The 25,240-nt window shown below is 39.4% G+C and overlaps 1 protein-coding gene across 2 annotated transcripts in view; it reads left to right on the forward strand.

The window, feature by feature from the left end:
- Positions 1 to 25,240, forward strand: part of LOC118984017 (S-adenosyl-L-methionine-dependent tRNA 4-demethylwyosine synthase TYW1) — a 176,327-nt gene that overhangs the window by 116,131 nt on the left and 34,956 nt on the right. For both annotated transcript variants that reach the window (XM_037041728.1, XM_037041729.1), the window contains exons 12-13: positions 2,318 to 2,495; positions 6,537 to 6,672. In XM_037041728.1, the coding sequence (XP_036897623.1) occupies positions 2,318 to 2,495; positions 6,537 to 6,672 (314 nt within the window). The remainder of the gene's footprint in view (positions 1 to 2,317; positions 2,496 to 6,536; positions 6,673 to 25,240) is intronic.

Consider the following 25,240-nt stretch of genomic DNA (forward strand, 5'->3'; position numbering starts at 1 on the left):
GGTGTTGATAGTAACAAATCCTTAACAACTGTTTCTTGTGTGCCAGGCACTCTCTTTAAACCTTTAGGTGCATTATCTCATGTACTCCTAAAAGAAATTTCTTGAAGTAGGTACTGTTTGTAGTTAAAAACAAACAAACAAACAAAACAAGTGCCGGAGAGGGAGTATGAACATGCCTGCCCACCCTTGTCTCCATGAAGAATCTGTATTCTACATAGAATATATAGTCTTCTAAAAGAACCTACAGATAATGGATAGATGTGGCTGAAATAAGAGATATTGATACATTTTTATTTGCCTTTTACACTCTTTCCAAGTCTTTTACATTATGTGTTAGATTGAGGGACTTTTATGAATGCCTTCTACATTAAGTCAAGGGCAGTGCTTTTCAATCTACGTTGTACTTTGGAATCACTTGGAAACTAACAAAGAAAATGGGGACAGACTCATAGATAGAGAGCAGGATGACAGTTAGTGAGGAGATTACGGGGTAGAGGGATTGAGCAAAAAGGAAAAAGGATTTATGGACATGGAAAACAGTGTGGGGATTGCTGGGGGAGGGAATATAGGGTAATAAATGGTAATTGAAAAAATGCAGTATGATTAAATTAAAGGAAGGAAGGAAGGCAAAGAAAAAGAAAAAGGTGATTGTCTGAGTTCCTCCTGGACATTAGGATTTTTAAAAGTTCTTTTGTAACTTCAGTGTCTAACTAGAGTTGAAATTCAAACTTTCTTGCATGTCAGAATCTCCAGGGAGCTTAAAAAACTGATGCCTATGCTCCTCCCCAGAAATTGTGATTTAATCCTTCTGCTCTGCAGCCTGGAGTCTGGAAGGTTTCAGATTCCCAGGTGATTCCAATATGCAGACGGTTCGGTGGACCTGTAGTTTATGCAGTGGTTTTCAACCTTGGCTGCATGTTAGAATCACCTGAGGAAAATTTAAAGCTCTCATACCCCAGGTTTCACCCACTCCAATTAATAGAATCTTTGGCTGTGTGCCTTGGCGGCAGGAGTTTTTGACACTCTCAAGGTGATTTCAGTATGAAGTCAAAGGTGAGAGCTGCAGGTTTCTTCTTTTTCTCTTTTCTACTTTTGGATCAAGCATGTTTAGTTTCTCAATTCAGAACACTACTTTACAAATGAAGGGGAAAGTGAATGGTCTAGACAAAGCTTTTTATTATATAGATAGGTGGGGGGATTTCCCCTGCCATGGGAATTATCTTCTGGAGGCAACCCTCTTGTAGTGCAGGCTTCCCCCACTGGGTGAATGTTCTAGGAACCCATCTGTATCAGTGTACCAGCTGGCATTGTTGTGAGAAGCTGTGTTCAGCTACAGTGAATTTTTTTTTAAGACTTGTTTAATGCATTTGCCCATTTTATGATGGGTGATTTTTTAAAAGATTTTATTTATTTATCTTTAGAGGGGAAGGGAAGGAGAGAGGGAGAGAAATATCAATGTATGGTTGCCTCTCGTGCGTCCCCTGCTGGGAACTGGCCCGCAACCCAGGCATGTGCCCTGACTGGGAATCGAACTGTGATCCTTTGGTTTGCAGGCCTGCGCTCAATCCACTGAACTATGCCAGCCAGGGCTGATGGGTGATTTTTGAGCATACCTGCCCACACCTCACTGAGTGTTCAGCAGCTTTTGACCAAAAATGGCATGACCCCTATATTCTACCCTTGCTATTTACCCAATATTGCCCCAATTGACTTTCTTTTTGTTTTCCCTGGATGAAAAAAGTCCTTAAAGGGAAACATGTTGCTGATGTGAAAGAGGTGAAACAAAACACAGCAGAAGCACCGAAGGGCATCAAACTTCACAAAGTCACAAACTGTTTTGAGCAGTAGAAAAATGTCTCAGTAGGTGCATTGCATCAAGGGGAGAGTACTGTGAAGGTAACTGAAGTTTAAACATGCAAAAATAAATACACAATTTTTAAAATAAATTCTGGGGGTTTTTTGGGTCTGCCCTCATATATTGAATTCATTTACTTAGATCAACATGAAAGAATTCAGAGCTAAGCAAATTGTGTTTCAAATTATTAGCAAATAAAGTGAGTTTTGCCTACCTGTATTGATGTAGTATAATTAGTACTAAAACCAAGAATGCTGACTGGTGTTTCTGTTTGAGTAGTTCTAGATTTGTTTTCCCCTCTGGCCCTCCATTTTTATTATCTGGCTGGTATCAAATATAAATTTGCCCTCTAAAGTCAAGGAACCGTTAAGAAGAATGTAAAATTTTTAATTAAGAAAAGTAAAGGGAGTTATCCTCTGTCCATGCCTTATTGAGCTTGATGGTTTTCACCATGTGTTCCAGGAGTGCCAGGTGTGAAAGAAGAGCGCTTTGAAGAAGGAATGACAGTAAAGCACTGTGCACTGTCCCTTGTGGGAGAGCCCATCATGTACCCAGAAATTAACAGGTTTTTGAAGTTACTCCACCGGTGTAAAATCTCCAGTTTCCTGGTTACAAACGCACAATTCCCTATGGAGATCAGGTAAGGGTCCAGTTTGTGAAGATGTGCTGCTTGAATCTGTGGACTGACACTTGGGTGGTTTCCCTGTCTTGGCTGTCGTGGCTAATGCTGGGTTCTCCTGAAGATGTGGATTTCATTTCCTTCAGAAGTGGGATTGCTGTATCATACGGTAGTTCTAGTTTTAATTTTTTCAAAATCTTGTAGACTTTCGATTTGATTTGCAGGTATTTTTTTCCATTCTGTAGGTTTCCTTTTTGTTTTGTCGATCGTTTCTTTTGCTGTGCAGAGGTTTTTTGGTTTGATGTAGTCCCACTTGTTTCTTTTTGCTTTCGTTGCTTGTACTTTTTGTATCATGTCCAAAAAATTGTGGCCAAGACCAAAATGTCAAGGAGCTTTTACCTATGTTTTCTTCTAGGAGTTTTACGGTTTTGGGTTTTACATTTAAGTTTTTAATTCATTTTGAGTTAATTTTGGTGAGTGGTGTAATATAGGGGTCTGATTTAATTTTTTACACGTGAATATTCAGTTGTCCCAGCATCATTTATGGAGGAGACTACTATCCTTTCTACACTGAGAATTCTTGGCTCCCTTGTCAAATATGAATCGATCATATCTGCATGGGTTTATTTTTTGGACTGTTGATTTTATTCCATTGACATATAAATATTTTTAAATGATAGTACCTTATTGAATATTTTGGATACTGTAATTTTGTAGTGTAGTTTGAAATCGGGAAGTATGATGCCTCCAGCTTTGCTCTTTCTCAGGATTTCTTTGGCTATTCAGCATCTTTTACAGTTCCATAAGAATTTTAAGATTGTTCTATTTCTGTAAAAAGTGCCATTGGAATCTTAATAGGGATTGCACTGAATCTATGGATGACTTGGGGTATAATGGATATTTTAATAATACCAATTTTTCTGATCTATGAATATGGGATATCTTTCTATTTGTGTCTTCAGTTTCTTTCATCAATGTTGAGAAGTTCTTGAAACTAAAATAATGATACACTTAACAAGGCCCCATCCTTGGAAGCTGATTCAGTCTTGAAAAAGGCCCAAGAATTTGCATTTCCATTTGCTTTTCATACAGATAGTCCTGGCCACACTTAGAGGAATACCGCTGTAAGGTTTGAAATGCTGTTCCTGAGTTTCTGTGACAAGAGGCCCAGGATGCACCGCCTGCAAACTGTCCCCTTTGGGGGCGGCATTGTGTCACCAGGCTAGGAGAACAGGCTTTGGAGTCACTTCTTGGCTTGAATTTCATTGTTGAGATTATTAAGTATAAGATTATCCATGTCTTTCTCTATGGACCCTTGAACAGGTTCCTTAACCTCTTTGAAGCTCAGTTTTGTCAACTCTAAAATGGGCATATGTAGCAACTACCTTGTTTTATTATGAGGATTCAGTGAACTAGACAAGAAAGGTGAAACATAGCACAATGAACTCAGTACATGACGCATACTCAGTAAATGGTAAATGGTTTTCTCCTCCTCCTTCATTTTCCTTCACTTTTCCTCCTAAATTATTTGGCCTGATGTGAGATGTCCCCAGATTGTCTCAGTTTCTGATTTTAATAGTACTGGAAGTTTGGGCCACTTTGGTTATTTATTTAGTCCAATAGGATCCTCAAACTTACTATTTAATCTACTCAATTTCTTATAAGCATAAATCACTCTCTCTTTTTGTCTTTCGGTAGAGATTAATAGGCCTACCTCCTTACAGAAAGGAAAAAAGGGAGAGGGATTTTTATGTTCATTTGCAATGCATTTCTATATGTGATCATTTTCAACTTGGATTTAAAATTAGCAGGATGGGGGGGGGGCATCACAATAGTCATATCAGAGTTCTCTGGGCATTTTCACTGGGTGTTTGGCTTAGATTGTTTATTCCTTCATGGCATTGTCCTTTCCATTTGTTCCCAGCAGCAATGTGTGGTTCTCAGACACAGGAAGTGTTGTGATGCTTTGCGGGACAAAACATTGTCTTGCTTTGGGGGAACTGAAATGATGCGATCTCTGTCCAGGGTAGACAAATGACCACCGGGGAGCTAATTGCCTGTCCTGGGGAAGAGGCCCATCCCAGGAAGACATTAGATCCCTGAGCTCAGAAAATTTCTCCAAGGTTCTTTTCCTGCTGTTGAATGAGCCCTATAATTCCCTGGGATATTCCCCCTTCTCCATTCTTTCCCTGTTCCCCACAAGAGATCAGTAGACTCCTTAATTATAGCACCTTGGGCATTTAGTATTGAAAACATTTCTTACTGGACTCCTTTTTTGCAAATGATGGAGGTTTGTAAAATAACTGTGGCCTTTGGAATTTACTGTTCATAATCTTAAGTAGTTACAGAGGCATAGTGAAAAGGCCAGGCCAGTTCCCATTTTCCATCTGTGGCTTTATGACAAAATCCTGTAACTATCAGATGCTAATAGCCAGTAGTATCCATTGAGACAATCTTTATTTTTATTTTTTGTGGAACATAAAGTCCTGTGAAAGTATCAAAGCATATTTGTTGTTAAAGAGGCTGCTAGCACAATAGTGATGAGACAGAATGCTGCTGTTACAGTCTGCTATGGTTTTGCATTTTTAGTAATTGATGTCCTTTGCTCAGTAGTGACACATTGCTGAACTTCTAAAGGTTCCATTTGTATCTTAGAGTCAAAGGGATTAAAGCAACGAAGAGTCTGCCAATATTTCATCACTTCTTTCTTAACTTTGGTCAGAGCTTCTGCACTTTTAATAACTTTGCTTTTACACCCTTAGGATTTTTCCATATGTCACTAAGACAGATCATTATGATAATTCATTTGCCCTACATGCCGTTAGAAGTTATGTCATCTGAAGTCAACATTATCAGCTAAAAAGCAGCTTTCAGTGCCTGCCTGTATGACTGGATAGAAAGAAGAAATGTGGTGCCTGTCTTTTAAGGTCTTACACTCAGAGATTGACAAGGCCGATACTGATAGACATGAAAAGGGCATAAAGCATTTTGATGGTGAATTTTTTGGTATGTGAGTTACATCTCAGTTTTTAAAAATGCATAGACTTTGAAACAAAATACTTCATAAATAAAATTCTAGGGGTAAATAAAAATAATGAAATAGTTAAAGAAAATTAATAGTGGGAGGATTTGGTTAGAGGATATTAAGGGGGAACTTCCTTCTTTCTACATCTAAATGTATTGAAAAGAATGAATTATGAGAGCCATTTGAAGGGAGAACAGAGGGGCTTTGGGAAAAGTATAATTTGGGCCTAAAACTGGCAAGAAATCTAGTAGATGAGAATGACATTATGAAATGAGTCAGTGAATTGGAGAGAGGTGGAAAATGAGTGGTGTTCTTCATGGAAACTGATGAAGAAGGCAAAGCAAAATAAGAATCTGCAGCATACATTTTTCTTCTGGGTTGTGGTCCTTTGTAAGTGCTGGGTTGCTGCTGTTCCGGCTCTGCATTGCCTAAAGCTTGTTGAATAGAGCGTTGTTTGTGCATGCAGGCTTGGCTGTGAGCCCACTGTCCTCTCAGAGGCATAGGTGAGGCATCAGTGTGGCTTCGTGCCCTTCAAAGAAGGCTTGTGCTTTCTGGGTTGTTTCTTGTTGCCTTAGAAAATGTCCATCAGTGGATTCATGATGGGAGGTGGCCCATCAGCAGGGACCCCACCTGGTTGTGAAATTTCAGCTGCTCAAGTCTTGAGTGGCAGCGTTTATGGGGGAACTTGGGTCTGAGACCACCCCTGCCCCAGTTGTGTGGACTGACGGTGCCAGACCTGAAGCTGGATCTTGTTTGTTTATTTTCCACTAGAACCTAGTGTTTGAAGAGGGAGCAGTTTTAAGTAGTTATTGGGGATGATGCTTGGTCGTTTTTAAAAATAATCAACTGACACCCACTGTCACATTATTGAAATCACTGTGTCAGCCCTCTGGGACCAGCAGAAGCCCCTAGACCCAGTGAAATGTTGAATCACCACACCTGTTACAGATTGTAAGTTTTACATGATGAAAAGCCTGAAATGGGCATGTTGTTATTTTTTTTATTGTTGTGGTTCTTTTCAATTTTAAATCACCAAGGAATCTCACACCAGTCACCCAGCTGTATGTCAGTGTGGACGCTAGCACCAGAGACAGCCTGAAGAAAATTGACCGCCCACTGTTCAAGGATTTCTGGCAAAGATTTCTCGACAGTTTAAAAGCCTTGGCAGCAAAGGTAAGAATTATGACGTATTTAAAAGAAAATAAAATGAAGTAGAAGGTCCCCCCATTTCGTTAAAAAATATAAAACTAAATAAAATCTTTAATAAATATTTGCTAATATTTATGAACTTTGTTAATAAGATTGTTAATAAAGAATCTTTTTATTGTTTAATAAATATTTGTTGAGTTCTTTTTAAATTTGTAGCTCTCTGCCACTGTGTATAGCTGTTACAGTACGCCGTTTTGCATTTTTAGTAATCGATGTTCTTTACGTGTATATATTCCTTCACGTATTTGGGGAGAGAATAACAGTTCATAACAACCCTAGAAGCAGTGTCAGCATATAGTATATATTTAAATAGGAAGTTAATGTTCCTCAATTTCTAGAACCAAATTTCCTACATGATAAGGAACTCAACCTCGGAAAGTCCAAATTTGATGTCTTTTCCTGCAAACATTTGGCTCTTATGTGTTCTCTTATGGTATATTTACTATCCTGTTCTTTTAGACCTACAGTAACTTTGTGGTTCTTCTTTTCCGTTAACCTCACATCTCAGTAGTTGGTGTTTTCTGTTAGTTCTATGTCTCTTCTTCTCTTGTAACCATTCCCCCTTTTCTGTTCTCTTTGGTTCTGCCCTCCAGTTTTTCACGCTGTACCTAAATCTGACTAAAAATGAGAATCAGTATACGAGCTTAAAGTATTAAAATTTCCTATTTCTACAGGGGTTTGAAAATGTGCATTTGAAACAGCCCAGGTGACTTGACGTGGCTTTAGTTATGGAAGTCACTGAGCCAGCAAACCTGCCTTTCTCTGCTTTGCCAAGAATTAAGGCTGGCATTTCTTACCTGTGGCCCTAGTGTACATTTCCATTCACTGCTCATGGTATTCCCTAAGGATGCTGGACTAGCCCACCTGTGTTGCCATTTCTGCAAATGTGCCCAGCACTTTTTCTGAGTCTTTTGTTACCTCTTCAGAGCATAGAATGTCCTTTCCTTCCAAGTCTTCAACTTGTAGAAATTCTATACAACCTTTCAAGCTCAGCTTCATTACTACCTCTACCTTGAAGCCTTTTCCAGTTGCAATTAGCTGCCCCTTTCTCCTTTGCTAAGTTTTATATTGGTTAAAATACTTCATTTCTTCTATTTTATCCTAGCTTCTTTCCCCAACTGGATTCCTTACTCATGTCTGAGTTCCACATGATGTCTAGCATAGCACATTTTATGGTATTTGATAAGTGTTTTTTTTTAAGTGAATGAATTTGTGGAAACTTACCATAGCTGATGAAATTTTTAATAAATTTATGTTGGAGAACTTAAATCAATGCCATTTTTGGCAATTAGCACCAACATTATATAAGAATACAAAACAGGCATTACTTTGGTTTCTGATCTGTCTTAGGTTATTTATAAACCTGGTAGGTTCAGTGCTTCTTGGGTCTCTGAAGTCTCTTTGTTTCTGGACCTCACCTTCAGCCATGTTCTTTTCACTTGTTGCTGAGATAGCAAGTAGATATATGGTATAAAAATCAGAATGGATTTAGATGGGAATAAACAGCAGGAGCAGGAATATCAGACACATCTGAGACTGTTATCTGACTGTATTCTGAGTCAGTGTGGAAGGTGAGAAGTGAGCATTAGCAGAATGGCTTAATAGACTTGCTTTTTCTCTTTTGGCCAAATTTTCCACAAAATGAATTATCTTGAGGTTACAAGGCTTTGCATGTTCATTTCTATTGTAAGTACTAGGGGTTGACTCACTGATAGTAATGCAGAATTTTAAGTTCTGCAGTATTTTCTAATCTGTGAGCTTATTACACGTATACCATTATTGTGCCCATGTAACTTGGGCTCCTTAAACTATCTGCCTGCAGCCTTGGCTGGTGTGGCTCATTTGGTTGGAGTTTTGCTCCATGCACCAAAAGGTTGGGGGTTCAATTCCTGATCTGGACACATGTCGGCTGTGGGTTCAATCCCCAGTGCAGGCACATATGGGGGCAACCAGGTGATGTTTCTTTCTCACATTGATGTTTCTCTCTTTTCCATCCTTTCTCTTGAAAATCAATAAACATTAAAAACAAAAACAAAACCCTATCTGCCTACAGATTAGGGCAAGTGCTTTTTAAACATTTTGTAGCAATTAGAGTTTATGTTTCTCATTCTTTAAATTTTTTAAAGATTTTATTTATTTATTTTTAGATTGAGAGGAAAGAAGGGAGGGAGAAGGAGAGAACCATCGATGTACAAGAGAAACATCGATTGGTTGCTTCTTGCACACCCCCAGCTGGGACCTGGCCCTCAGACCAGGCGTGTGCCGCGACGGGGAATGGACCTGGCAGTTTTTTGGTTTGCGGGATGATGCCCAAGCCACTGAGTCATGCCAGTCAGGCTTTCTTTTTCTTTCTTTTTTTCTAAGATTCTGTTTATTATTTATTATTAGAGGGGAAGGGAGGGAGAAAGAGAGGGAGAGGTATGTTGCTCATTTTTGTATTGTTTATGTTGTCATTTAAGAAAGATTTGTGGCAGCAAGTTGCTGTTTAAATAAAAAGTTTTCTTGAAATTAACTCAAGCTGTGTTATTTCTTTTTGAATATTTGAATATTTGATATTGTTGGTATTTCTGAGTGTTCTTTAACACTCAAATGTGTATGTTACAACTGTATTAGCTGTGATCAAACATATTACTAATATAATCTGATATCATTTGAGTATTTAAATAGAAACTTTAGAATAAAAATGCTCTTTCACATATTTTCATTAGAACATCTATACTATTTTGTTACTTGTTTAGTCTTTGAGTGTACTTGAGCAAGGAAAGGCATTTAAGGAGAGAATTTCTTGAACTTTAGAAACAAAAAATTTTAATTTGTCCCAAGTTTCAGCTTATTTGTGAGCTAGTACAACTGAAGTAGGCAAAGGTAGCATATTTTGTTTTTTACTTTTGGAAAATATGATGTTTATTTTTCCCGATATTTATCCTTTGTCAAAATGTTCCTTTTCAAATATGAGGCAAGAAATATATTGGTACTTGAGTATGTGGGGCTAAAAAGCAAAAAATATGTGTTAGCTTCAGTTTCCATCCAGGGCAGCTGTTTGTCGTACAGTTCTGTTTTTGAAAAAGAGGAATCCTTCTTGTGTCAGACGGCACTACCGACCTTTGGCAGTGAACTTTTGTTAGCAGTGTGACTAGGTATGTGCTATCGGCACAGTGTTGGGCCAAACTGAAGATTTAGTAGGGAATAGAAGTAATTAATCCTTTTCCATGTTTAAGCAATAACATTGATATTCTTGAAACTCCATTCCCTGCATTATACATTTTTGGTTATCAAAACTGAACATGAGCTCTCTTTCTGCAGATGTGAACATGCTCTGACCTGGCATTTTTGGAGTAATGTGCCATTGTTAACAAGGGCTTATTGTACATTAATGAGACAGCTCTATTAAATAGACCAGTGTATCCATGTAGCCCCCAATTTTCACATTAAAAAACAAACATTTACTATTAGACCTTCTTATCTCTGGTTATTAAAATATTACATGTTGAGCCCTGGCTGGTGTAGCTCAGTGGATTGAGCGTGGGCCTGTGAACCAAGAGGTTGGTGGTTCGATTCCCAGTCAGGACACATGCCTGGATCGTGGGCCAGGTCCCCAGTTGGGGGCATGTGAGGGGCAACCACACATTGATGTTTTTCTCCATCTCTTTCTCCTTTCCTTCCCCCCTCTCTAAAAAATAAATAACATCTAAAAAATAAAAAAGAATATTACATGTTGATTATACAAACTTGGAGGAAGTAGAAATATAAAGGAGCAAGGGAAGAAATTACCTATAATTCAAGGACCTTGAGATATTTTGAAGTACTTCATCTTTTGGGGGGTGCTAAGGGGGACTGCTTTCTTAGATATGATTCAGTTTTGTATGCTTTTTGTTTTTGTTGGGTCATAAACATTTTTCCATGGTATTAAAATTTCTCTGTGACCTTCATGGTATGGACGCTTGGTCCTTCATCTTACTCAGTGTGAGATAATACATGTGTTATGACCCTTGTTCCTGACACAGAGCAGCCAGGACCCTTGCAAATTCCTAATCGATAAGAGCACTAGGAGCATCTTTTGTCTCAGTGAGGTAGCTCTGGGTGGGCTCCTGTGTGGCTCTTGGATGGAGACTGGTCACCAGAAAGATCAACCCCAAATTAGAAGCTTGATGTGTCTCAGTCCCCTCCCTCCCCTCCCCACTTCTCTAGAGATATGTGGGGAGTGACTGAAAATTAAGTTAATGATCAATCATGCCTACATGGTGAAGCCTCCTTGAAACTCCCAAAGCTGTGGGTTCAGGGAGCTTCTGGGTTGCTGAACATACAGAGGTGCTGAGAGAGTGGCAGCTTGGATTGGGCACGGAAGCTCCTCAGTCCTTCTCACATGCGTCGCCTTACACATCTTGTCCCTCTGGATGGTAATTTGCATCCTTTATCATATTCTTACTCCAGTAAACTGGTAGACAGTGAGTAACCTGTTTTTCTGAGCTCTGTGAGCCACTCTAGGCAATTAATCGAACCAAGGTAGGGATCGTGGGAACCTCTGATTTATAGCTGATCAGCCTCTGCACGGGTGACAACCTGGACTTCCAGGTTGTGCATCTAAAGTGGTGGGGGCAGCCTTGTGGACTCAGCTAAGTGGTAGGGTATCCATTGGTTGTCACATAATTGCTTGGTGTGGGAACAGCTCCCGCAGGTCTGGGTTCAGAGTGTTGTGAATGTGGTAGCAGTGCGAGAGTGAAGGGGAAACACAGAAGACAACGTGAGTTTTTTCCTGCTTATTGGTTTCACCGAATCATCAGGGACCTGCTGCTGAGGAAGGCTGGAACATGTGATCTTTTTGCTGAGTATACTGTGGTCACTACAGATTTCATGCATTCTGCTTATAAGGAAGATGGGGAGAATGGGTTTTGGAAGGTGACTAGCAATCTACCATCAGTGAACTAAGCATTACAATCAAATACTAGATAGGTAACAACAAAATGAGCCCATTAGGAAAAAGGAAACAATCAAGGTAAAAGAAGAAATCAGTTAATTGGGAGGGGGAATCCAAATATTGTACATGTAGGAGGATATTGATGCTCACCACCAAAGTAATCTCAGTGGTGTGGTGGAGACGGAAGGCAGATTGCATGGTGTCTATAAGAAGGACAAGGAACAAATGGCGTCTTGGAAGGGAGACAAGACAGAAGCCTTTGCGGTTTGTTGGGGGGTGTTGTTAGTTGCTTGATTTGATGTGGAGTTCTGAACATGAGCATACAGGTAGAAAGGAAGATGTAAGAGAGATTTGATCTTTTTCTGTCTCACAGGTATGTTTTATTTCCAATTTCTGGAGTCATGATTTCATCATTGCCTGAGTATTCTTTAGTTATTCTGATATATGTGTTATTAAAATAAATGATGTTCTTTAACTCATTTAACACAGTGCTAAATTAGTGATAGTCCTAGACACCAAGTTAGAACTACAGTCACTTAACAAGGCTTATTTGGGAGGTGGGCTATTTTTCCCAATGTGCATACACCAGCGATTTTCATCTGGCAGTGGGTCGGGTAGGGACAGTGCAAGGGGGCCAGGTGTTTTGTTATGGAGCAGCTAGGAATAAGCAGCCAGAGGGGAAATAAAGGCAGGGCCCTCACCGTTACAAATAAAGAACTCAGTGTAGGAGGCTGGAAGCAAAAGGGAGACAGGTCTCACCCACTGACCCAGCAGTCCTGAGCCTGGTTTGATAAGACTGCCAGGCATTCTGAACAACACAAGCAAAACTGTGATAGTGCAGGAGGAGGGGACAGTCCTTAAGACTGGGCTTCTGTAACAACCTTCCTAGGATTGCCATGTGTTCTGAACATCCCAAGGCCTAGAAGGTGGGAGGGGAGTCCTTGAAATTCTATGTACCATTTTCACTACCTGGGAAAGAACCCCCCCCACACACATACCTAGGTTTGGGTAATCATGTCCCCCCCGGGAAGGCTGGCACCACCCTTACCCATCAATCAAAATGGAACTCCCTCACTCTTGTCCTACCAACTATGTAAGTCCTCTGAACAAAGAACCTGGGGCCTCCGGCCACCCTTGCCCTTGCCTCTCGCTGCCCTTATCTTGCCCTGCCCCAAACCTGTGCTCTTCACTGCCGCCTCAGCAAGGCCATTCTCTTCCGTGGGAATGTATCACTATAAACCCTGCTTGCACACTAATAGACTTGCTGATCTGGAATTCTTTTCTGCGCTGGCAAGAAGAACTGAGTTTCTCTTGTAACAGTTTGAACAGACATTTTTTTAAAAAAGGACCATTACTTTCAGTTTTAGTGTCATCTACTTTGGAATTTCAAATAGCATTAAATGAAAACTTTTGCTTATCAGAAGTTCTTTGGGGTTAAAAGTGATTGAGACCAACTGCCACAAGTGGACATGAAAGAAGTCTTCGGTCCCCTGTCACCAAAGCCTGCCTGCCACCTCATAGATTTCATCCTCTTTAATTTCTTCCAAATGGGATCATTCAAGGCCATTCATCTTAAGGCCTACTTTTAAATTTTTAGCTTAGGTATTGCCATTCTGGAGATTAGAATTGAACCTTTTAATGAGAATCATTGTGTTTGATTTATGAAAAGAGTTTGGAAGACAGGCAAATTAAAAAGAATGGTCAGAAGCTAATTTCTTTTACTTATTGAGACCAGAGAGAATAGCACTTTCTCAAATTGACATTTGAAGACCCTTTTTAGTGCTTTAGGGGAATGAGATTGTGGAAACTGAGTTCTGTTTGATTTATGGCCATGTGAAGTTAACTTGCTCCTCTGGTGTGGCCCGTAGAAGTTAGTGTACCTGGCAAATGTTCATTTGCCGTCTTCATAGGAATAAAAGAATCATGCCACTAGTTCACTCATAGTCTGACATATTGGATTGAAATAAGTGCTGTTTATACTCAGTCATTTGCACTTTGACTTGATCCAGCCACGCAGTGGGTAAAAAAAGGCGTTTAACCTTTGAGAAGTTAGAGATGTTAAAAATCATAGAAATAGAATTTGAGCAGCCTTTGAAATTTATTAGTTTATCTTCACTAGTTTTAGTTTTTTTTCTGATGAGATACCTTCTAGATTTGAAGGTTGTTGAAATAAAACAAACCGCCCCCCAAAAAACCTCTCTGCCTTTATTAAAAATCTGAAGAGGGTATATCAGTCAGCTTCCTCCTAAGTCATGAAACCCATCTCAAGATGTTGGGAGACCCTGAGTTCAGTGATGGAAGGAAGCCTTCATTTCATGTTACCATAAAGAACATTTTTTAATTTTTCCTATTCCTGGCTCAAGAGGGAAAATTATCATACGTTGATTTTATGTACTTTGAACCTATCTGGTAGGCACTGGAGACACCAGAGAATCCTCCGGTTGTGAATTTGCAGCCTGTTTCAGACTCCTCTTCCCCATCTTTCCCAGGGGAAAGAAAGGCCGGGGTTACTTCTGGACCCCTGCTTGCCAGTTTCTAGGGCTGGTGCGTGGCGGGGACTGAGGACAAGTGGGTGGAAGCTGGAAGACCACGTTGCTTTCCAGAACTTAACTCATCGTTGCTACAGCAGAAGTAGGGAAGTGGAGTCCACAAAGCCACCTCCTTCCCTTCCTTTTAGATGGTCCGTTTAGTGGAGTTGCATTTTGAAGACAGTTGTTTCTTTGCCAGAAGTAAACATCATACTCTAAAAATCTACATAATAGGAAAAGTCAGATTTGAAGAACTTAGCACTTAAAGGAAAATTTAGACCGAAGTTAGGAATTACAGTGAATCAGTGAGAGCTCTTCTAAATAAAAGGACACAGAAAATCGTGTAGAGGACGGAGAATATTAAGGACCCCTTACATCTTTAATTAGTGATAGGTACCATTCCTTTCTTGCAGTAGCAGTTTCAGACCCCTCTTCAGTAATCACATGCTGATTGCAAATCTGCTTTGCTCTGCGTTTGTGCGTAGTCAATAAGGCCTTTGCTTTGGTTTCTTCCTGTCTGACCCATGACTAAATTGCTGACTTTCGGGTTCCACTGTGGTTCAAGAAACTCAGGGAAACTGATGCTTGAAAGTAAAATTTGGCATCTACATTTCCCTGTAGTTATCATATTTTAAACTGTGCTCTGTAACACAAAGTCAGCTACCCATAGTGCCCCCCTGGGAAACTTTACACCAGACCATACCATAATTTAGCATTTCCTGCATTTTTAAGTCCTGGGTTTGTTTTATCCTTTTAATTCTTACTCATGACTATAATCCAAACACCTTCACTGATCTTTGCCGCCGCCCGTGGCAGCAAGGGTGGTCGCGAGGTGAGGCGATGGACTTAACTTAATTAAAAGAATGGAGAGGTCCAAGTGCTCTGCTGGCAAGTGGTGACTTTATTCAAGGAACTGCTGGCTTATATGCAGAACTGCAGTGGCCTGAGAACAATGCTGTTTTACAAAAGTTTGTACACTCCCGAAAGCTATCAAGAGGGCAAGATGTTCTCATATCCTGAGAACATGAGCCCAAAGATAGCAGTGTCCTCATGACTATCACTTTCCTGGAACATGACGCATATGCCAAGATCTTGTTCTTTCCTTCAAGGCTGAGAAGGAGAAGGTCCGGAAGATGTCAAGATACTCGCCGGCTCCAGGGACCAGAAACCAAGTCCCGCCACCATTTTCACAGTGGGGGCTCTGTCCTTGGTCCCCTGTGGCCTGGCGGGCTCCCACAGATCTTTGTTTTCTATCCCCTTTTTTCCCTCTTACTAACATCCAGGCCTCTTTTTTCCCCTAACATCTCCAATGGTAGTGATTCAAAAATCCCTACACATTCACAGTTAAGGAAAATATAGACAAACGGTAGAATTTTACAGATGAGAGCTGGTGATTAAGGAGGGGTTTCTGTATCCAGTGGCAGAATCTGAAAGCAGTTATTTCCCAGGAGGGATAGTAGAGACTGCCACAGGTTGGGAAACTACAGCCCTTGGCCCACGTCTGGCTTGTACCTGTTTCTGTAAATAAAGTTTTATTGGAACACAGCCATGCTTCCTTTACATATTGTCTGTGGCTGCTTTCCTGCTATTGTGGCAGAGTGGAGTAGTTGCCGCAGAGACCATTTAGCTCTCCAAGTCCAAAGCATTTACTATCTAGCTCTTTACAGAAAAAGTTTGCAAACACTGGGTTAGACTCACCACTAGGATATTTGGAAACTGCTGGGGCTCTGCTTGTTAACTGCCCCATCTACAACTACTTCCGAGTTGATCATCTTGGACTCAGTACTGCTTAATCTTGCTTACCACCACTTTCTCCTTGGTTTCTTAGAATGTTTCACTCACTCTTCTAATGTTATTCTCATTTTTTGTCACCCTCTCCTCCTTTAAGCTTTTTCTTCCACCCTCTCAATAGAGGTGCTTCCCAAGCTTTAGTCCTCAGGTTTCCTTATTGGTCTTATGATATTGCCTGAGCACATTCTTCCCCCCGCCCAACCCCCCGCTTGTCCCCAGCCTTGCCCTGTTTCCCCTCCTAAATTCTGTTTCCTGTTTTCTAATTAAATGTGCCTCCTAGACACACTCACTGGTTGTTTTGCTTGCACCTTGGAGTCTAAATGAGTGACACTTGTTACCGAGCAAGGGCTCGCTGCCTGAAGTGCGCAGGAGCCAAACTGTAGCCTTGGTTTTTGAGAAAAAGAAAAGATTTTATTGTGAAGTTTACATGCTCAAAGACAGGAGGCAAGAGCAGATAGATCTGTCTCCCCCACAGTTTGGAGTACGTTTAAAGGAAGACATGGGAAGTTATGCATGTTGTATAGAGTTACGTTATTTCAGCACAGTGAGAGTTTAGTGCACAGGCACTTGCAAGCACGGTGTTTCCTGCAACACAGGTTTGAATTTGGGGTGGGGTTGGTGTGGATTTCCACCCGGTGACTTTGGAATGTTATTCTAGGGTAGATTCTTCCCTAGTACACATCTGACTGTCCGACTGCCCGATTTCAGCCTTGTTCTGTTATCTGTGAAAAACAGCTAGTGTCTCCTTGAGGACAAGGCCAGTTGAGACTGGTTCTGAGTCCCACTGAACCGTCTTCTCAAGCTTGCTTCCCGCCTGTCCCTGCTTTTGTTAGCGCGGCGATTCTCCAGGCGCTCTTCATCAGGAAGAATTCTTTTTTACTTTCAATTCACACTTTCCATAGTTGCTAGGTGATATTTGTCTTCTGTTTCTTGGATTCTTCCCTAATTATCAAAGCAATACACACTGAGTGTATGTTCTTTTAATCTTGTGTATATGTATGTATGTATTTATGTATATATCTTTTTACAGGTATTATGCTGTAGAGGTTGTTTCTAATCTGTGATTTGAAGACAAGAATCACTTTGTTAAATTTACTTGCATATAAAGCATGGAAGTACAGAAAACAAAACTGCCCCATTTGATACCCTGCCCCTTCTCTTCTTAAATGTCACTTCCCAAAAGGTTGGATCTCTGTTTACATCAGGGATTATTTTCATCAACATGTTTGGTTTATGTAAATTACACTTAAATTTTTAAAAATACAAATTGGATCTACTTTACACATGGAGTAGGCAAAAGGAGGTTCACAGTTATTTGTATGAAAATAATACAATAACTGGTAAATAATGTAAGAATAAACTTTCACAGACTTGACTGTTAGCCTACTTTTGCCCACCCATGTACTGTACAGGCTGCTGTTTTTTAATCAGTATGTTGTGTACCTCTCTCTGTGTGAAGACGAATAATTTTACCTCATTCTTTGAAATAGCTGCACTGTTTTATGGATAGTTCATGCCTTGTTTTATGCCCTATTTTATGGATAGTTTATCACTTAACTATTTCCTGATTGATACTTATTTCCATTTGTTTATTATAAACAGTTGAGTATGTTTTTAATTTTTTAAATTAACTTGTATTTTGGAACAGTTTTAGATTTATAGAAAAACTGCAAAGACAGTACTGAGACTTCACATGCACCTCCCACCCACCCATTTTTCTTTCTTTTTTTTTGTAAGATTTTATTTATTTATCTTTAGAGGGGAAGGGAAGGAGAGAGGGAGAGAAATATCAGTGTATGGTTGCCTCTGGTGTGTCCCCTGCCGGGAACTTTGCCTGCAACCCAGGCACGTGCCCTGACTGGGAATCGAACCGCGATCCTCTGGGTCACAGGCCCGTGCTCATCCACTGAGCTACACCAGCCAGGGCGCACCCACCCATTTTTCTCTATTGTTAACATCCTACATTTCTGTGGCAGAGTTGTTATAGTTAATGCAGCAATATTGATACATGAAATTCATGCTTAACTCAAGTTTCCTTGTCTGTCCCAAGACCCCTTCCAGGGCCCACATTACATTTAGTAGCCCCGTCTCAGTAGGCTTCTTTCGACATTTCTTTTCCCCGACTTTCCTTGTTCATGATGCTGTGACAGTTTTGAGGAATACTGGTCAGGTATTTAGTAGAATATCCCTCAGTTGGGATTTGTGTGATGTTTTTCTCATGATTTCCCTATGATTAAGGGTTTTGGGAAGATGACAGAGCTCAACTTTGTATACATCAAGGTTCTCATGTGCTTTAATATTCTCTGGTTTTGATTAATGCATAATGTTTTGTATCCACTCTTATAGTCCCATATAAAACAGTTTCACTGCCCTAAAATAATCCCCTGTGCATCACCTGTTCAAGTCCCCCCATCTCCCCCCAGATCCCTGGCACCACTGATTTATTTCTCTTTACAGTTTCTGCATTTTCTAGTATGTCATATCATTGGAGTCCTATAGTATGTAGCCTTTTCGGTGTTTTTTTTTTCATTTGCATATGCGAGAGGGGGACCAAAAAAATAACCCACTGTAATTATCTTGTGGAGGGCAGGCCCCTTGTATTACGGGCTTCCCCTGCTAGGTGAGTGTTCCAGGAACCCATCTATATTAGTGTACCAGCTGGTGGTATTGTGAGAGGCTGCATTCAGCTTCAGTGAATTTTCTTTTCATTCTTGTTCAACACATTTGCCCATTTCATGATGGCTGATTTATGAGCATACCTGCCCTCACTGTGCTGAGTGTTCTTTCTTTCTTTTACCAAAAACAGCGTGACCCCCTGTGCTCCACCCTCCCTATTCACCTGATGTTGCCTCAAGTGACTTTTTTTGTTTGTTTGTTTCCCTGGATGAAAAAGTTCTCAAAGGGAGATGTTTTGCTGATGTGGAAGAGCTGAGACAAAAAACTGGCAGAAGCACTAAAAAACATCAAACTTGATGAGTTCAAAAACTGTTCTGAGCAGTGGAAAAGTCTCAATAGGTGTATTGCAGCTAATGGAGAGTACTTTGGTGACTGAAGTTTAAATATGTAAGGATAAATACACAATTTCTTATAAATAAATTCCAAGTTTTTGGGGGTCTCCCCCTGTATGCATTTAAAGTTTCATGTCTCTTTATAGCTTAGTGGCTCATTTCTGTTTATCACATTGTTTGTATGGGTAGAACACAGATTATCTCTTTGCCTGTTGAAGGACATCTTGGTTGCTTTCAGTTCTGGGTGATTATCTTCCGGAGACAGGCTTCTCTATCTTCGCCCTGTGATGGTGGCCTTAGGCTTCCCTGTGGAGACCTCCTCCCACGTGCAAAGTGGAGAGCGGCCCCATGACTTTGTAGTCATATCACTTTTCCTCTGGAAACATTACCATGTATTCTCTTTACCATGTAATGTTTTTCTCTGTCTCTTTACATCCTGTCTCCTTTACTGATCACCTTTTTAAAAAAGCTGTTTTAATTTCTTTCTTTTTCTTTGCGTTCCCATGTTGTAAATTGCTGTGTCGTGCTGTCCCGCTCAGTATGGCTTTCATGCCACCTCTTCTGCCCTCTCAGCCCCCAAAGGATGGAGAAACACTGCTCTGTGCTACTCCTTTGCTTTTTTGGAGTGTAAATACTGCTGCTTTTGTAATCCTCTAGTGGGAATTTTTTTTTCTGCTGTAGAATGTTTACTTATGATCTTTACTTCCCCCATTGGCTGCCAGCGCTCCCAGCCTGTTTTGTCTGTGTGTTTGCACTTCTCCGCTCAGCTTTCTCTTCTTACGGTTTCTCAAGAGATGAATTTACAGTATCCCTTTGGCCATGTGTCCATTAGGTACATTATAATAATACAGTTGTGTGTATATTTATTTACATATGTATTTATATTTGTATAAAATATGTGAGTGGCTTCGCCCTCCTCCTACTTCTTCACACAAGCAACCTCTTCCTGCCTGTTGGCCACGTTCTCAGGGGGATGTCAAACTCCTTTCTTTTTGCTGTTGGAAGTATGTAGTGGAGGTAACATGAATCTTCAACCCTGGCCAAACTGTCTAATATTCTTGCTGATACACATGGTCTTTTGAGGCTCTGCCAAACCTAAGGCAAATATTTTTCCACTCCGGTTACCAAATATCTGGTCTTCGAGCAGGAGGATTTTAAGGCCTCTGCTTTAATGGATAGTTGAGATCAGGCACATCAAGTGCCTATTAAACTGATCCAATCTCAAGAGTCAGTACAATGTAAAAAATGGGTGTGCCCATGTGTGTATATATGTTTCCTGATCCCACAGTATTTATCGTATTTCCTTACAAGCCTTTTTTCTGTGTCTATACGTTTATTATGTCAATAATACTGTGGCGCAGGTACTATTTCATTTTTGGCTTTTTAAAAATTTAACACTATTACAGAAAAAGTATCCCTAATCCGTTAAACATTCTTCTAAAACAGTTATTGTCCGTAGAAAGAAGAAAACAAACAAACAAAGCACATCCCACTCCCCCACCTCCACCCCTTTCTGAGAATCCCATCTGCACCGAGCTGTCCTCTTGTTAGGAGTGTGCTTCTCTGGTGTGTCAGGATGTACAACCGCTGTTCAGAAATGCCATCTTCACTGTTAGTTCAATGGTTACATTGTGAGTCATGCAGGCGTTTCTTGGGATTGAACGTCTTGAGAGCTTATGATATCTCATTGTTATAAATAAAGCTGGAGTGAACATTCTTATTCATCAGTATTTGTTCACCATTTTAATCATTTCCAAAGGCTAAATTTTTAGAAATGTAATTTTTAGGGCAACAGATTTGAATATTTTTTAGATTCTTTAATCGCGTTGCCATGTTACTTTCCAAAATATTTTTACTAAATTATGTTTTCACCATCAGTGAATTAATGTGTCTCTCTTGCTGAACTCCAGCCTGCATTGGATATTGCTGTTACAAAAAAAAATCTGTGCCAGTTCGTAAGCCAAAGCAATACCTCATTACTGCTTCAGTTTGCATTTTTCTGATTGCTAGTAACTCGGTACCATATTTTAGGAGACCATTTTATCTTGTTTTGATGTACTCTCAGCTCAAGTTCATTGTCAGTTGCAACTGTCAAGATAAATCAACAAAATTAAGAGCTGTAACCGAGGGGTATATGAACATCATCCAGAATATGTGGCACTGAACACTGTCTCAAGAGAAGCAACAGAATTCTAACTCATAAGTGTGTACTTTTTACCTTTTTATTATGGATTTTTAAAATGTCCAAGAGAAGAAATAATAATATGAATTCCTGTGGAACCACGATCTTCACTTTGACAACTATCAGCATTCTACATTTCTTGTTTCATTAATTTTTTAACTTTTTTGGGTGAGGGGAGACATTGGAGTATTTCAAGGTAAATAACAAATAATGTAATTTTATCCATGAGTACTTGTGAATATAATACAGAAAGACTTTTAAAATTTGATTGCCACTCGCAGCACTTTGTGTGTAGTTTTTAAATTTTTTAATAGGATTTATTGTTGGAGTATATCACATATACAGAAAAGTGCACAGGGCTTAAATGAACAGCTTGGTGAATTTTGACAAGATGAACACACCTCTATATCCAGCAACAGACTCAAGAAATAGAATATTAAGAGCACTCACATCCCCCCTCCTGCACCATTCATATCTCCTCCTAGTCATTAGCCCCTTTCCCGTCTAAAACTAATCACTGTCTTCTAACATCATAAAGTAGTTTTCCCTGTTTTTGTACTTTATAGACATGGAATCATCCAGTGTATATTGTTTCGTGATTATATATATTTTGATTTATATCTGTTTTTAGATTCATCCATGATGTTTTGTACAGCTCTAGTCCATTTATTTTCATTGCATTATTTCATTTCATTAAATGAATATGCCACAATTTATTTATTTTACTATTGAAGGACATTCATATGTTTCCAGTTTGGGGCAATATGAATAATCCTACTAATAATATTCCTGTACATGTTTTTTGGTGTCCATATGTGCTCCTGTATATTGGCTAGATATCTAGGAATGGAATTGCTGGATCATTTGGTATACATTCATTCACCTTGGTTACATAATGCCACACAATTTCTAAAGCAGTATATGAATTTACACTGCTAACAGCCCAGCCATGTGTTCCAATTGTTTTGCATCCTTGCCTCCAAGTGATTTTTGACAGTGTTTGTGGAGGTGGTGAGGTAATATTTTCTTAGGTATTTAATTTGCATTTCTGTTTATTGGTCATTTGGATGCCCTGTTACTGAGGGGTAGTTGCTTCAGAGTTAGTGTTCTCCCTCATCAAGTCATAACCATTCTTACTCCAGGCCATATAGGAACATTCATTGCTTCTGTCAATTTTTATTCTGCATTATCTTTTTCTTTTTGGTTTATAGAAGTTCTTTATATATTCTGGATGTGAGTCAATGTCTTTTTTACTCTGTGGCTTGATCTTTATTCTCTCGTGTCTTTTGATAAAGAGAAGTTGCTAATTTTAATATAGTCAGTTTATCATTCTTTCTACTATGTTGAGTGCATTTTAAACTGGTTAAGGAAGTCTTGAAGAGATTGTTATGTTATTTTGTAGACGTTTTGTTGTTTTACTTCCACACTCAATTCTATAATACATTATTAAAAAAAATTGAAGTGTGAATGTTTCCCCCTAGCACTGTTTGACCTAGCACTGTTTATTGAAGTAACATTATTTCTATCTTATTCTACAATGTCAACTTTGTCATAAATCAGGTATCCATACATGTTTGGGACTGTTTTTAAACCCTGTTTTGTTCCACACTCTACTTTCAACACTGCCAGTACCACACTGTCTTAAGTATTGTAGCCTTACTAAGTCTTAATATCCAGTGGTCCAAGTCCTTTAACTTTGTTCTCCCTTATGATTGATTTGGCTGTTTTTGGCCTTTAGCATTTCCGTTTAGATTTTGACATCATCTTGTCAATTGAAAATTAAAAAACCCTACACTTTACACTGAATTCCATTGAATGTGTATTCAATTTGGAGAGAGATTAAATCTTTTAAAAATATATTTTATTGGTTATGCTATTAAGTTGTTCTAATTTTTTCCCTCATGTCCCCATCTACCCGATACCCTCCCCCCATTCCAGCCAGGAATCCCCCAACCTTAGTTCATGACCATGGGTTGTGCGTATGCGTTCTTTGGCTTCCTCGCTTCCTATACTGTTCTTAATATTCCCCTGTGTATTTTATACCTACAAATTTGTATGTCTTAATCCCTATATGTTTTTCCTCATTCTCCCCCTCCCCCTTCCATCTTCCAGCTGATAATCCTCCAAGTGATCTCTATATCTATGATTCTGTTTCTGTTCTGCTTGTTTGCTTAGTTTACTTTTTAGATTCAGTTGTTGGTAGTTGTGAATTTATTGCCATTTTAATGTTTATAGTTTTTATCTTCTTTTTCTTAAGTAAGTCCCTTTAACCTTTCATGTAATAGTGGCTTGGTGATGATGAACTCCTCTAGCTTCACCTTGTCTGGGAAGCACTTTATCTGCCCTTCCATTCTAAATGATAGTTTTGCTGGATAGAGTAATGTAGGTTATAGGTCCCTGCTTTCCATCACTTTGAATACTTCTTGCCACTCCCTTTTAGCTCGCAAAGTTTCTTTTGAGAAATCAGCTGATATTCTTACGGGAACTCCTTTGTAGATAACTCTCTCCTTTTCTCTTGCTGCTTTTAAGATTCTGTCTTTATCTTTAACTTTGGCATTTTAATTATGGTGTGTCCTGGTGTGGTCCTTTTTGGGTCCAACTTGTTTGGGACTCTCTGTACTTCCTGGATTTGTATGTCTATTTACTTTGCCAAATTAAGGAAGTGTTCTTTCATTATTTTCTAAAATAAGTTTTCAATTTGTTCATCTTTCTCTTCTCCTTCTGGCATCACAATGATTCAAATGTTGGTAGGTTTGAAGATGTCCCAGAGGCTCCTTGGCCTGTCCTCGTGTTTTTTAGATTTTTTTATTGTTATTGTTCAGATTGAATGTTTTTTTCTTATGTTCCAAATCATTGATTTGATTTTTGGCTTCATCACCTCCACTGTTTATTTGTTCCCTGTTAATTACTCTTTATTTCACTTACTCTAACTTTCATTTCTGCCTAGGTCTTATGTTGTTGAAGTACCCAATGAGTCCTTGAGCATCCTAATTACCAGTGTTTCGAACTCTGCATCTGATGGATTGCTTATCTCCATTTTGTTTAGTTTTTTTTCTGGAATTTTGTTCCATTCTTTCATTTGGACCATATTTCTTTTTAAAAAATTTTTATTTTTCAAGTATATTTTAGTGATTATGCTATTACAGTTATCCCATTTCCCCCCCTTTATTCACTTCTGCTCTGCACGCCCCTCCCTCGAGCATTCCCACCCTTTAATTCATGTCCATGGATCATAGAGATAAGTTCTTTGGCTTCTCCATTTCCTACAGTATTCTTAACCTCCTCCTGTCTATTTTGTACCTACCATTTATGCTTCTTACTCCTGTACCCTTTCCCCAATTCTATTTCCTCCCTGCCCCCACTGATAACCCTCCATGTGATCTCCATTTCTGTGATTCTGTTCCTATTCTAGCTGTTTGCTTAGTTTGTTTTTGTTTTGTTTTAGGTTGAGTTGTTGATAGTTTTGAGTGTGTTGTCGTTTTACTGTTCATAGTTTTGACTTTGTTCCTTTTCTTAGATGAGTTCCTTTAACATTTACTATAAGGGCTTGGTGATGATGAACTCCTTAACTTGACCTTATGTGGGAAGCACTTTATCTGCCCTTCCATTCTAAATGATAGCTTTGCTGGATAGAGTAATCTTGGATGTAAATCCTTGGCTTTCATGACTTTGAATACTTCTTTCCAGCCCCTTTTTGCCTGTAAGGTCTCTTGTGAGAAATCAGCTGACAGTCCTATGGCAACTCCTTTGTAAGTAACTGTCTCCTTTCCTCTTGTTGCTTTTAAGGTTCTCTCCTCTTTAATCTTGGATAACTTCCTTGGGTTCAACTTTTTTGGGACTCTTTGGTCTTCCTGGACTTTCTGGAAGTCTATTTCCTTTGCCAGATTGGGGAAGTTTTCCCTTGATTATTTGTTCAAATAACGTTTTAATTTCTTGCTCTTCCTTTTTTTCTTTTGGCATCCATGTGATTCAGATGCTGAAGCCTCTCCTCATTTTTTTGAATTCTTGTTTTTTCATTCCATTTTGGTTGGATGTTTATTTCTTTTTCTTCTTCCAAATCACTGCTTTTAGTCCTGGTTTACTTCCCTTCATTGTTGGTTCCCTGTAT

This window comes from Sturnira hondurensis, unplaced genomic scaffold, assembly GCF_014824575.4.
Source record: "Sturnira hondurensis isolate 20B ecotype Veracruz unplaced genomic scaffold, ASM1482457v3 Scaffold0003166, whole genome shotgun sequence".
In the NCBI taxonomy this organism is placed as follows: domain Eukaryota; kingdom Metazoa; phylum Chordata; class Mammalia; order Chiroptera; family Phyllostomidae; genus Sturnira; species Sturnira hondurensis.